General features: G+C 42.3%; 1 protein-coding gene across 2 annotated transcripts in view; it reads right to left on the reverse strand.

Moving 5' to 3' along the window:
* TUB (TUB bipartite transcription factor) overlaps nt 1-13,538 on the reverse strand; it is a 119,000-nt gene extending 105,462 nt beyond the window's left edge. For both annotated transcript variants that reach the window (XM_053392159.1, XM_053392139.1), the window contains exon 1: nt 13,308-13,538. In XM_053392159.1, coding sequence (XP_053248134.1) covers nt 13,308-13,363 — 56 coding nt within the window. In that variant the 5' untranslated portion in view covers nt 13,364-13,538. The remainder of the gene's footprint in view (nt 1-13,307) is intronic.
* Between the last annotated feature and the right edge of the window lie 426 nt (nt 13,539-13,964).

A 13,964-nucleotide genomic window follows, 5' to 3' on the forward strand; every position in this document is an offset into this window, starting at 1 on the left:
ATCTAGTTTGGTCCTCATTATAAAGACAGATTGTAAAGGTAAAGGGACCCCTGACCATTAGGTCCAGTCGTGGCCGACTCTGGGGTTGCGGTGCTCATCTTGCTTTATTGGCCGAGGGAGCCGGCGTACAGCTTCCGGATCATGTGACCAGCATAACTAAGCCGCTTCTGGCGAACCAGAGCAGCGCACGGAAACGCCGTTTACCTTCCCGCCGGAGCGGTACCTATTTATCTACTTGCACTTTGACGTGCTTTCGAACTGCTAGGTTGGCAGGAGCAGGGACCGAGCAATGGGAGCTCACCCCATCGCGGGGATTCGAACCGCCAACCTTCTGATCGGCAAGTCCTAGGCTCTGTGGTTTAACCCACAGCGCCACCTGCGTCCCAAAGACAGATTGTACATCCATACAAACAAACACTTTGGGGTGTTCATGGTGACATATTGGAAGTGGGGATGGGAAGACAGTGGTGCTTCATATTAAACAAAATGATTTATCAGTGATCGACATCCAATTTATTTGAGCTTTCTGAAAACAACACACACACACATCTGAAACAGTGAGGTTAAGAAAAACAACTTTTATATTTTCCAGGTGAGTTTTGTTTTTGTTTTTTGCTGGCAACTCCAAGCAAGGAGGTTTTCCCCTTCCCTATATATGCACTTTCCAGTTATCAAGAGGATCCATATATGTGCTTGTGTACACACACACACACACATAATGGAAAGGAAAGGAAAGAAAACAAGCAAAGGGCCATTGGGGATGCAAAGCCAGGCTTGTAAAAAAAAAAAACCCAACAACACTCAGCTAATAAATAGGAGCTGTATAATCAGTCTACTGGGAGGGAGGACATTTGTTTAATGAGTTTATTTATATATATAGAAATACCCCTGTTAAGGCAACATTTAAATCCTCTTGATGATTACCAAGGTTCTACTAGAGACTGAGATCTCTCTCTTTGTCTCTCTCAACTCAAGATTTGAGGGCATTTTTCAGAGTTGGCAGATAAATGCAATGGTCAGCACAGGTTTGAAATTTAAGATATGTTTTTCGGACTATGAGTAATTTAGTAACGCTGGTACAAGAAATAATGCTTACATAATTGCACCCTGAGGGCCAATAAAGCAAGGTTCTCATTAAGGACGATCTATGGGGATTTGATTGTGAGAGAGGGATCAAATTACCTTTTTCCAAAGATATTCGTACTGTGTTATAGAAAAAGCCTTGTTCCAATGGCTGAAATCTCCTTATCATCAATATTTGTAACAGACCAAAGTCTTTAATTTGGAAAGAAGTTAAATAAAAACAGAGTTATATAGGAACCGATGTCTTTAGCAATGCCTCATTTCATATGCCGTTTGCATATATCTCCACTTTGTTTAGTAATTTGAGCACATGTGCTCCCACGTTCCAGGGCAGGAATACACATCTAACTTGTTCTTTACTGTTTTATAAAAAGCTAATCCCTTTCAAGAAGTCTCTTCGTTCTCTCCATCCACTGCATCAATTACAACATGACTGAAACCATGCTAATCTTTGAACAGGGACTTGCAAAACTATCACACACAAACCCCAAGGCTAGGCCGTCTGCTGTGGCTTAGTGGCTGCTAGGTTGATCACGTATGCAGGAATATGTGTGGATCTGGATCAGAGGAGTAGTAGTTATTATACCCAAGTCACAGGAACAGGAAAAGGGCAAAAGAAGACCTATCCCTTCTAGATGTGTGGGCACAAAAAAGGCCAAAGATGAAGCCTCTCTTAGCTTCCATACATACATCTAGGCCTTAAAGGTAAAGGGACCCCTGACCGTTAAGTCCAGTGGCGAACGACTCTGGGGTTGCTGCGCTCATCTCGCTTTACTGGCCGAGAGAGCCGACGTTTGTCCACAGACAGCTTCCTGGTCATGTGGCCAGCATGACTCTGGCGAACCAGAGCAGTGCACAGAAACACCGTTTACCTTCCCACCAGAGCGGTACCTATTTATCTACTTGCACTTTGACATACTTTTGAACTGCTAGGTTGGCAGGAGCAGGGGTTGAGCAACGGGAGCTCACCCCGTCGCAGGGATTTGAACTACCGACCTTCTGATCAGCAAGCCCTAGGCTCTGTGGTTTAGACCACAGTGCCACCCACATCCCTACACCTAGGGCCTAGACTCTATGAAAAATGGACTGCCCATTTCCTTCTTTGTTTTCTTCCTTCTCAGTTAATACAGTCATACCTCGGGATGAATACGCTTCAGGTTGAACGCTTTCGGGTTGTGCTCCACGGCGACCTGGAAGTAACGGAGTGTGTTACTTCCAGGTTTTGCCACTCACGCATGTGCAGAAGGTCAAAATGATGTCACGCACATGTGTGGAAGCGGCAAAACGTGACCCACAAACGCACAGACGCGCTGTCGTGTCTTACGTTCTGTTCAGGATGCGAATGGGGCTCCGGAACGGATCCCGTTCACATCCCAAGGTACCACTGTATTAGCCTTGTAATAAATATACAAGTGCTATTAGCTTATACAGACTTCCACTCGAGCCAAATTTAGGGAAATTGGCCCAAGGTGTTCTGTTTTGAGCAATTGTCTCAGTGATATAGATGCAAGGCTGGTACCCTGGACAGCTCCCCGTAGGTTCAGGCTGGATACACCTTAAGAGGAGAGCTCTAATATTGCTTCAGCAACAGTCATCCTTAGACTGAGCCTAGCTCCAACATTCATAAGAGGAGCCTCCTTGTTTAAAAAGACCCCAGCCTACTTTAGCAGTTGTTGCCGCCAACGAAAGCAGGGGAGACTGGGGTTCCAACAGGGATTCTGAGCGATGCAATAGCCTTGAGGCAGAGAGATACTGGCATAACAGGCTGTCTTGCACAAATGCTTCTTGCTGCTAATCTGGAACTTGCCCCAAGGGCAATTGAACTCTTAATCCCCTAACTCATCCCCTGAAGTAGAGGAGCCATAGCAGGGCCGCCATTGGGGGGTGTCTGTTATCAACCTTTTATTCAGCTATTGGTTCAGCAGTCTTTCTCTTTCCAGATTCAGGAGATTTTCTTTCTACCCATTTTCAAGTACAAGGTTTTCTAATTATTGGGGGGTTGTATATTGGGGGACAGTGATAAGTATGCTATGGAAAGCCTCTGATCTTTGGAGAACTCAGTCTGATGTGTTTGTTGTAAAAAGTCATGGAAACATAATCCGTATCTTCATGAACATTATCATCTGTCTTTCATAAGTGCAGGTAGATATAAATCATAAAACTGCTTTAATATCACAAAAGCATTTCAAATCTCTATTTCCAGGCTCCGATAATTTTTGTAAAACTCGGGCAAGGTTTATCATATTTGTGGGCAGAAGCGGGGGGGGGGACACAGACAAAATGTATCTCCATTAGCTTTCATGGCAAACATTATGTACAAGCAAATAACATGTACATTATGGGAATTGTATGACCTAATTATGCCAGTTAGACTTTGCCTTTCAATATGTTTCCAATGAGGTACTTAAATATGGGATCATGTTCGTCAGCTCAGCAACATATCAAATCACCATTTTAAATAGTAGCTTCACTTATTTCAGATTATGTTCCAGTGATGCAACACTGTAACCATGAAGTATGAATGAGGCTCCGAGCATGCATAACAAGCTAATAAATTAATTCATAAAATAAATGACAATTGAAGGAAACCTGAGAGAGGTGAAAATGCATTCCCAGTTCTAATACTGTTTGTTGATTCAAACAATCATTTTACATTATAACTCCAATAAAAAATATATGTGCTTGTTTGGAGAAAATATGGTGTGCTAGAAGCACCCATTTTTATAATTTGACATTTGCTAACACTGGTAGTCAATAATAGATATATATCCAGATTTCAGGGACCAAGCTGTTTTACTTTGCAAATTCATTTCTCATTCATTATTTTTAGTTTTGAATAAAATTGTGGTGAAAGTAAATAAAATATTCTTATCATCATTTTAAAATTTTGAATCCTGAAAATAGTTTGGTTCACTGGGCATAATCCACAGTCCAGATCTTCTGCCTTCCTGTGGTAGCTCTAAGGATGGGCGGCTCATCCACACACCCCACCACATTGCCTCATAATGCTAAGGATCGGCCACGCAAAATGCTTAAGAGTCTCTGGGTTGCAACACACACAGCTTGTTGCAATTCATATACCGCAGCTTCGTAGCACGCTGTTGGGGAAGAAGCACGCTAACAGCTCTTACATATCAGTGCATTATGCTTTCATAGATAACTAAGCAGAAAATGTGACTCCTGAATCCATGTAAGATTTCCTGATCACATCAGACAGGTGGAGAGTTACAAAACCATTTCTGTTCGAGCCATTCAATTCCAACAATGGAGATTAAGTTTCAGAGTTATATTGTTGTTACAAGATAGATTCTCATCTATTTTCATGAACATAGCTCATTAGAAAGTCTCGATGCTCCCACTCGCCAAGGATAGCAATCTCAGTCAAAATGCATCTCAGAGACAAACTATACATAAGAGCAGCAAGCATTGCTCTCTGTTATGGGTGTCCTCAAGTCCTGTCTCAGCTTGGCGAAAGGTATCATGGAAGCTGCATAGCTGTCCGGCAAAATGCACTTCCTATGCTCAACAACAATAGGCAGAGGGAGGCAGCAACCTGAAGTGGTAGATGCTGCAAGGGCACATTCCCCACTGAGCCGTGGTCAGCCCAAGTCTATGTGCCAGTACTGGTGATGCTTGTTGCTTTCACACTTACTTGCCTCCTCCCATTGTGCCAAAGCATCCCACCTGGTTGTCACAAGTTATTTATTTTATTCCATTTCAAGTATCTGAGTTCTATGGGATGTACTCACAGTGTTATAGGATTGCAGCCTCCAGTACTTGAGGGTTTATTAACTATTCCTCAGTAAAACGAGTAGAGAAGATTGTTAAAAGCAAATAAGAAACATCATCATTAAGACATCTAAGGAAAATAGACTCAATAAATTAGAAGCACTGTCTTAACAGCAGGGAGAGTAGAGAAAAAAATCACACCTGGAAGTGAAAAGCTGCTTAAAAAGAAGATCCATCCTCCTTATTTTGTTACTTTAATGTGTTATTGAATTATATGTTGGTTTGGGGTTTTTAATGTATGTTATTGATTTGTCAACATCTCTCTTACATAATGGGTGCTGGCAAATTGGATTTAAAAAAGGCAAAATGATATTAGAATCAGAGTTGTCAGAGATGCACAATGGAAACTGTTTTAATGCTCAGGAGCTTGGCAAAGTCTTTTATATATATTATGGATTTTTATACACTGAATGTATGCTCTGTGTTATTTTATTAATACTATTGCCTAGTACAAGCTTGTTATGGCCTTTGGATAGAACAATAAACTTGTTGAACAGGTTGTTCTATGCCATGACAGCCATTTTGTGACTGGTTCCCACAGCACTTTCTCAGAACCAAAAAGGCTGACAACCCCTACCTTTGGGAAACATGTTTCAGAGCCCTGGTGTAGCCACTAAAAAGACCCTCTCGCATGTGTCCACATTCCATACTTCAGAAGATGGTGGGAATTATACAAACCTTCATTACTGTTTTCATTGACTTGTGTTTGGTGAACTGCAACTATTTTTGATGTTACAATTGTCACATTAATCAAAGGTGAGAAGAAACAGTTTGCAATTATTTAAACACAGCAGCACTTCACTGAAGCATTTCTGGTTAAAAAATGTTTCTTAGCCGTTCTTACTTAGCATGTTAAGTTTAAAAATGTATATTATTTTAAAGAGGAAATGAAAAGCAATGGAAATCAAGCAGGTACTTTCTGTGCTTCGCTATGACAGCATCTGTACCTTGCCAGAAGGGAATATTGTTTCAGGAAATGGCTATGCAGTCATGTACATTTTGTATTTCCTTGGCCTGCTTCCAGTTAATATACTTTGGGAACAGCACACATCTAATTCAGAGGACAGCACAATCCGTTGCTCAGTACCATCTCCCTGTGTAGATGGAGTAGACATTGCTGTACCTGAAATGCTGTGGGTGATTACTCTTGCATTTTGTTAGCATTATGCTGCTGATCAAATGGCTCTTGTGTGAAAAATAGTGGCAGACAAATGAGTGAGGAAATGAAGGAAGGAAATTGGGGAAGGATAAAATATCACAGAGGAATCTGGAGAGAGGTACAGAAGGACTAACACAGTAATAGCATGAAGGTACCAAGAGTTACCTTTTCCTTTTTTAATTCAGTAGCAAAACAGTCTCTCAGGTGAACAAACAAAGCCTGACTTCCTGTACTTTCCCCACAGGATTTTGATTAGATACTGGGCAACTTCTACGGCAGCTGGTCATAGTGCTCCGACTCTGGTGCAAGGCCACACTGCTTTCTCCTGGAAAAACCTGCAGGTTAGCGCTGAATCGGAACAAATGGCAATTCAGCGAATTGCCGTTTATTCCAATATAGTGCTAGAGAGTGGGTTTTCTGGGTGAAAGTGGTGGGCAAAGGCAAAACCACTCAGACCCATGCTTTCTAGGCATGGGACAAATCTGCACATGTCTTATTGACTAGTAAGGGCAGAGTTAAGAACTTGCCATCAGACGTTGCAAAGGGAAGTTCAACAAGGGGGAAACGCCTAGATTAAAAAATATATTGTTGTCATTATTATTCAAAAGGAATAATAATATTCCTGTAAGGACAGGATGCTAGACTAGATGGGCTACTGGTCTGATCTGGCAGGCAGGTGTTTTTTACATTTTAGCTTCCAGGGTGGGACCCAATCCAGCCCTTTAAAAATTCAGTGAAAGCCTATACTTCTACCTTGGCCAGTGCAAGTGACAGAGATACAGGTGTGATGGTTGTTTCCACCATTTCATTCTATCTCTCTGCATCCTGGACAAAGTTGGCTTGTTCTAGCAGTGAAGGCTGGTCCACTGGGCCAAATGGGGCACTAATTCACCAAACTCAGTCACCTCCCACCTCTATGCCTTCTTACTTACAACCAGTCCAGAGGGTGGTCCCGGCAGTCAGTTTCCTCCTCCTTCTTAGTCTTAGCATTGCCCCTGAAGAACTCAGGGAGGAGGAGGGGAGAGGGGGACAAAACTAGAATTAATTGACACTGTCTGTCATTGTTTCTGGCTCCATCTGCAGTTGGTCTTCCTGCCTTCTGACCCACCAGTTACCAACTGTCAGGTGTGTGTGCAGGAGCCAGGCCCTGTGACCAATAGGACTTTGCAGGCCTGGGGCCTTCCTAAGTTTGTTCTGAAGAGGCAAGGCACGGCCTCACAGGTGAGGCTGATTGGTAACTCACAGCACCTGGTGGCAAAGAGCTGGGAAGGGATATAAGGTCAGCATTTCCCTTCAGCTCTTTGCCACAGCAACATGTTCCCTGCCTTGCTGTGTTTGACTCCTTGCTTCTTTATCCTCGGACCCATGACTTCGTGACTCCTTGCTTCCTGACCCTTGGACCCATGGCTTCTTGACTCCCAGCTCTCTGACCCTCGGACTCTTGGCTTTCTGACTCCTGGCTTCTGGAATCCCACCCCGCCATCTTGCCCTCGGTCCTGACGTCCCCAGCCGGGATTTCGAACACCCGTGAACCAGACCATGGCACCAACCTCTACTGAGATCCACCTATTTGTTTTATTTTCTAAAGCAAAAGTCTCTTTCTATCTTTCATGTTGGTTCAGGAAATAAAATATATAAAGAAGAATTCCTTGGTGCCAAGATCCAAGTTTGGGGCAAGTAAGAGAACCCCAGCAGAGATTTAAAATCACAAAACATGCTATGTGGAAGTAAAGCATGGAAATATAGGCTGTAAAACATTAAAATGTGCCCTTTAAAGTGAGTTCAAAAGGTTTCTTTCCAAAGTTTCCCTCTTCCCCCAGTGTAGGAAAATATCACACATTTGGTAAGTTGAAAAATGGTTTACTTACAAACTCTTAAAAGGTCAGGTTCATGCGCTTCAGAAAAGTTTCACAGGCGGAAAACCTGGGCATAGCTACGAAGTGGTCAAGTTCCTAATTCACTGGTATAGGAACTCAAGGGTGGCTTGTGAGAGCTATGCAGCTAAGCTGGAGCAACTAGCTCAAACCTCTTCTATAATTATTATTTCATTATTTATTGAATTTATATACCGCCCTATACCTGCAGATCTTCAGAAGCTGAGCTTCTCACATAATCTGGAGGAGAACAAAGGTTTGATTACCTGGTTCCTCTCAAGGTGAAGGGAAGTGGACATAGATAAGCCTGGCAGGACAGCTTACTCTATGGTATTAACCCCTTCATGCATTAAGTAGACTTAAGAATGTTGGTTATTTGAGGCTAGTTATCCTACATTTCACACATAAGGAGTTGCCTTTTGCCAAGCCTGTCCATCCATCCAGTTCAGTATTGTTTGCACTGACTGGCAGAGACTCTCTGCAGTTTCAAACAGAAGTCTTTTTTAGCTATACCTGGAGATGGCAGGGGTTGAAAGTGGGATTTTTTTTTACGCAAAGCATGTGTTCTGCCACTGGGTTACAAGCACTCCAACAGCAGGAGAGCAACTCAAATGTGCTTTAAGTGGCATGTGTGAAATCAGTTTGCGTCAGTAAACAGTCAACAGTATTACTGTTGCTGGAATTAGCAATCCTGGGCAATGGTCCATAGTTTATTAACTTGTATTTGAATCAAGCTGATAATGAATGGTTCCTTTGCTTCCCGTACCCTTGGCAACAAAATGTTGTTGTCGTGAGCTGGCAATAATCGAGGTTCATCTTTTCAACACTACTGCTGGTGAATGAAAAGCTATGACTTGAATTCTAAAGGCCATGACTGAATGAAGCTAACAACATATCTCTGCCTTTGAGAATGTACACTTCAAAGCTGCTTTCACTTTTGCACCAGTTATTCAAGCCATGCCTTGTTCACTTCTCGCACACAATCACAAAGTAGACCTACAGATTTCAGTGACACGGCTCTCTAAAAAAGTAATTTAAAAACTGTAGCCAAAAAGTGTTTGATAAATATAAATCTACAGTGACTAAAGATAGCTTTTAAAAAAAAGTTCCTGTATATTTGAATACGTTACAAAACCATCCAATTTAATTAGTTAAAAAAACTCAAAACACTACATTTTGAATACAGGAAGCATCTGATGGAAACTGATATAAGATATGAATGAAAATTGCATCCCTGGTTATTGCAAATGAAAACGCTATTCAGTAGAAAAGTGATAAGAATGCAACAGCATCAATTTGACACTGGTAATGTTACATTTCATCTGGCTGGTAGAGGAAGAAATTTGATCTTTTTTAAAGGGAAAAAAATGTTCACAGCATTCTGATCTAGTCTGATCAGTTGTATTGATTTAGCAATTAGCTATCATTTACATTGCAGGTCTATTCAAGTTGGAAAATCACAGATTACCTTTTTATGATCATATCACAATTCTAGTTTTGATCAGCAAAGCTGATTCCAAACCTCTGAAGAGCACAAAGGCTGGCCCTATTATTGCTTATGCCATTCTCTTTCCAACCATTTTCAGCTGATTTTGATGTGCCTTACTTTAGACCTACTGATAGAAAACAAAAAAAATTCAGGATACCACATGTGATAAGACGCAAATAAAAACAGAAAGGGTGGTTGAGAAAATTGAGAGGAAAAGCAACGTCCAAACAAGAAATAAGTTATTTTATCTCCTTTATACCAGCATCATAAACAAAACTATTAACAGTCAGGAACTGTTTCAGATTTGGGGCGTCATGAGGAGAAGATTTTGAATCACCTCCAAGGCACCTTGCCCCTCACAGTTTTCAACTATCTCTGTGGCAGCCTGCAGCATAATTGCAGAGAAGTAAGTTCCAGCAGTTCTAGAAAAAGTCTTGGAGAATAAGCCAGCACAGAGTAAGTAAAATTAGCCAGCAATTGAGATGGCAGGCTTAGAAATGTGAAGAGGTATGTGTCAAGTCACTAGCAAACTGGGAGAGAGGCAGGCAGTCTCAGGAGCTGCTGCTGTCCAAGTCAGTGCCTCAGCCAGGTCTATTGTCAATGCGAAAGTTGAGACACTTTGAATAGATCCCTACCATTAGACAGTGAGGCGGCCTTCACAGGCATCAGATTAAGGTTTCACAACAAGGTGGCAAATTTTTATTTTATTTTTCTAGTTTTACTACTGCCAGGGAGAGGTAAAGCTACTTGTAGAGTTTCTGGCCTTGGCAGTCTTGGGTATTGTGGGCAGTATCCAGCTAAACAGTTCTGCTAGCACACAGCCTCCCCACCCTTACCTCTTGATTATGTTATATGGCCGCTGAGACCATATAACACCGGTCCTACATAGGCTCCCAGTACGTCCCCAAGCAGAATTCAAAGTATTGGTACTGACCTTTAAAGCCCTAAATGGCCTCGGCCCAGTATTCCTGAAGGAGCATCTCCACCCCCATCGCTGAACCCGGACACTGAGGTCCAGCGTCAAGGGCCTTCTGGCGGTTCCTTCACTGCAAGAAGTGAGGTTACAGGGAACCAGGGAGAGGGCCTTCTCAGTAGTATCACCCGCCCTGTGGAACGCCCTCCCCTCAGATGTCAAGGGAATAAACAACTCTCTGGCTTTTAGAAGACATTTGAAGGCAGCCCTGTTTGGGGAAATTTTTAATGGTTGCTGTTTTATTGTATTTTTAATATTCTGTTGTGAGCTGCCCAGAGTGGCTGGGGAAATTAGTAGTAGTAGTAGTAGTAGTAGTAGTAGTAGTATTACTATATCTATTTGGCTTCACGTAATGTGCTACTTTTGAACAGAGTATCAAAAATAGAGAAAGTTTTCTGCAGTCGTGCTTCACATCATAGACAGCCAACTTGAGTACTACTCTATGATCCAGGCCATGGGTAGGCAAACTAAGGCCCAGGGGCCGGATCCGGCCATTTCGCCTTCTAAATCTGGCCCGTGGATGGTCCAGGAATCAGCGTGTTTTTACATGAGTAGAATGTGTGCTTTTATTTAAAATGCATCTCTGGGTTATTTGTGGGGCATAGGAATTCGTTCATAGTTTTTTTTCAAAATATAGTCTGGCCCCTCACAAGGTCTGAGGGACAGTGGACTGGCCCCCTGCTGAAAAAGTTTGCTGACCCCTGATCTAGACAGAGGTTGGGAAGCCAGGAGTGGTACACTCCATAATCAACTTGTCCCTAGTAAACAGTAAGGGTTTCATGTCATTAGAAATAAATCCATGCATTTATGTTATCATAGAACATGAAGGTACATAGTCTCTATTTCTTAACACTTGAAAACATTTTTGATAGAGCCACCAGAGGCCAGACGAGATTAATTCAGTTGACCATTTCCAATCTGCATGAAACTGTTGTGTTTGGGGGAAAGCTTGCGCACAAATCAAACACAGACAGTATACTGTTGATCATAAACGATCAATTTTATATCTTGTGGGCTGTCTCCAGCTAATCAGCTATGCATTGGAATTTCTCTACCCACTTCTCTGCCTGTGCAATCTGTAAATATATCTAGGCGGTCCCCCAACGCTCTGGAGTAGGTTTACTGGGTGTGCAGGGGGTGTGCAGAGAGAGGAGGTGGTAGTGAAGTTCTATTGCATAGCTAAAAGTCCTTGAGCTAGCAGAACTGTTTAGTTGAAGACCACCCTAGACCACCCCACATGGTATATATTGAGGTGTATACACCATTCTCTCCAGCTTGATGACTTTATAAACAAATAAATAGGAGAAAACTAACTTGTGACCCTGCATATAAGCAAATTAAAGTATCCCCCATGAGAATATAAATTGCCAGCCCAAGTGATGCTTTACCAAGCACGGAACCTGCAGCCATTCATCTTCTGTTAATGCATTTTGCTATAAGAGATCATCCAAGATGCAACATGTTATGACTTCCATAGTTACAGCCACTGGCAGAAAGCTACTTTGAACACAAGAGAGAATCCATCTATTTTGCAATTGTCAAGTAGCACAGAAGTGTGAGGGCAGATTTAATAAGCAAGAGACACCTCTGCACCATTTCTCAACTTAACAGTATTAGCCATTCAGCATATATGAAGCAATATATGAACTTGCATAACATTTCTTAACCCCTGTCAAACACACACACACACACACACACAAAGCACCTGGAAACCAAAGCAGAGGAGGCCCTATCCTATAGAACCAAAACATGGGAGCGGAAAAAAGTGTTGTCCATATAAGATCCATCCTTTTTTTTTTCTTTCCCCCACTAGCCTGTCCTATTACAAGAAGACATGAAGTAGTGAAATTAAATTCTATTGCTAGGCAGAAACTATTTCAGTCACCTGTAGTGTGTTTCAGCTGTCACACACCTGTCATCTATCAAAAGGCACCAAGTGCATCACAGAACAGGGCATGATGGAAAACATAGACTGAGATGGTTGGCTCTGATACACTCTCCTCCACCTCTTCTAACAGCACACAATGCTAGTTCAATGTTTTCTTCCTGTTGCTGTGTGACTATCATTTACCTTACAAGGCACACACTGCAGCTTGAACACACAGGAGGATTTCTGTGGCCTGGTGGGCGGTACTTAAGATTTTTCAGAAATTACCTTTTTGTGATTCATCAGTCAACAGTTATTAAGGAACAACAAGCACAACAAACACAAACATAAGAATCCAATGTTCTAGATGCAGTTAGGGAAAAGGAACTTAAACCTTTCGTTTGGTTACTTGTAGAGCTGCCATTACACCAATTCTCTAATGATAGCGAATTTTATATTGGGGGGGATATAATAATGGGGAGGAGGACAGAGGGAGAAAAATAGCTGCTTGTTGCAAGATGTAGCAGGTGCATCACAGTGAGCTTCCCCCCCCATCTAAATGCTTTGTGAACATTTTGCAGAGTTCTCAGCAGAAAATCTGCCCCAATTTTCCCTTTACCTGACACATCACCCCACATTTACCTACAGAACATGTCCTGCTAATTTCTAATGGAACTTTATGGCACCACTTCTAAGCCACTAATTAACCACACAGGTCTTTCCTTATGATCAGTTCTGGGGACACCAGTTCTGCAAAAGACGAGAAAAAGAGCACATTTCCCTGAACTTTCCCACCTTCAACATTACAGCGGACTTGTGGGGGGAAGCTGGCTGTCATTTGGGATAAGGAGGGAAACAAACAGCAAGTTGATAACATTGTCAGTTCAAGCAAACACCAAATGGTTATGGAGGAAAGTGCCAGTCTGACGCCTCAAAAGTAAACACTGATTTTAATAGGGCAAAGGCTGTGAAGCTTTTCTAATGAGAAGGCAACAGTAAGTTTAGGAATCACCTTGCCTAATTTTGTCTACCTGGTAAAGAGGGGTGATGTCAAAGGCTGCAAAACACAGTACCTGTCATAACTCCACCGACTGTAAGACATCGTCCTGTTGCCACTGACACCATCCATTCTTTGCTGCTGAGCACTTGCGCCTACTCCCTGCAGCCTCTCCGATTGTCTAATCAAAAGAATGGCTGAAAAGAGTTCCTTTTAAAAAGAAGGAAGGGGAGAGACAGAGACACCTGCCTCTGAAAATCCTGTCCGACTGGAAAGATGCTGTACAACACCTATAAGCACTGAACAGTGGGACTAGAATTAAATGCACAGCAACCAATTTAGTAGAGGTTCACAATTGAAGGAATGTACCACTGTCTTTTCAAGAGCAGGGGATTCTCCCCGAGCTGCGATTCATATGTTCTGTGCCAATGTCTGGAACATGATTTCAGCTGTTTCTCTGGCAATACAAGATGACGGTGGCAGACAATAGGATTATGCTGAGGAGCTTTCAAGTGTTTGTACAAATGTGCAGCCATGGATAGGAGAGATGTAACTCCTGCTGCAGCATTTCTTTGTTATTTATGCTCGTTTCCACAGATGCAGCTCCATCTTCCTCCCCCCCCCCATCACTTTTCTCTGGCCAATAACATAATCCCTAGATCTTTCAAATGCTACCTTCAGACGGACGTGTAATAATGATGTCCTCTGCGTATTAGCTGAAATGAAGCACCAG

This window comes from Podarcis raffonei, chromosome 1, assembly GCF_027172205.1.
Source record: "Podarcis raffonei isolate rPodRaf1 chromosome 1, rPodRaf1.pri, whole genome shotgun sequence".
Lineage (NCBI taxonomy): Eukaryota > Metazoa > Chordata > Lepidosauria > Squamata > Lacertidae > Podarcis > Podarcis raffonei.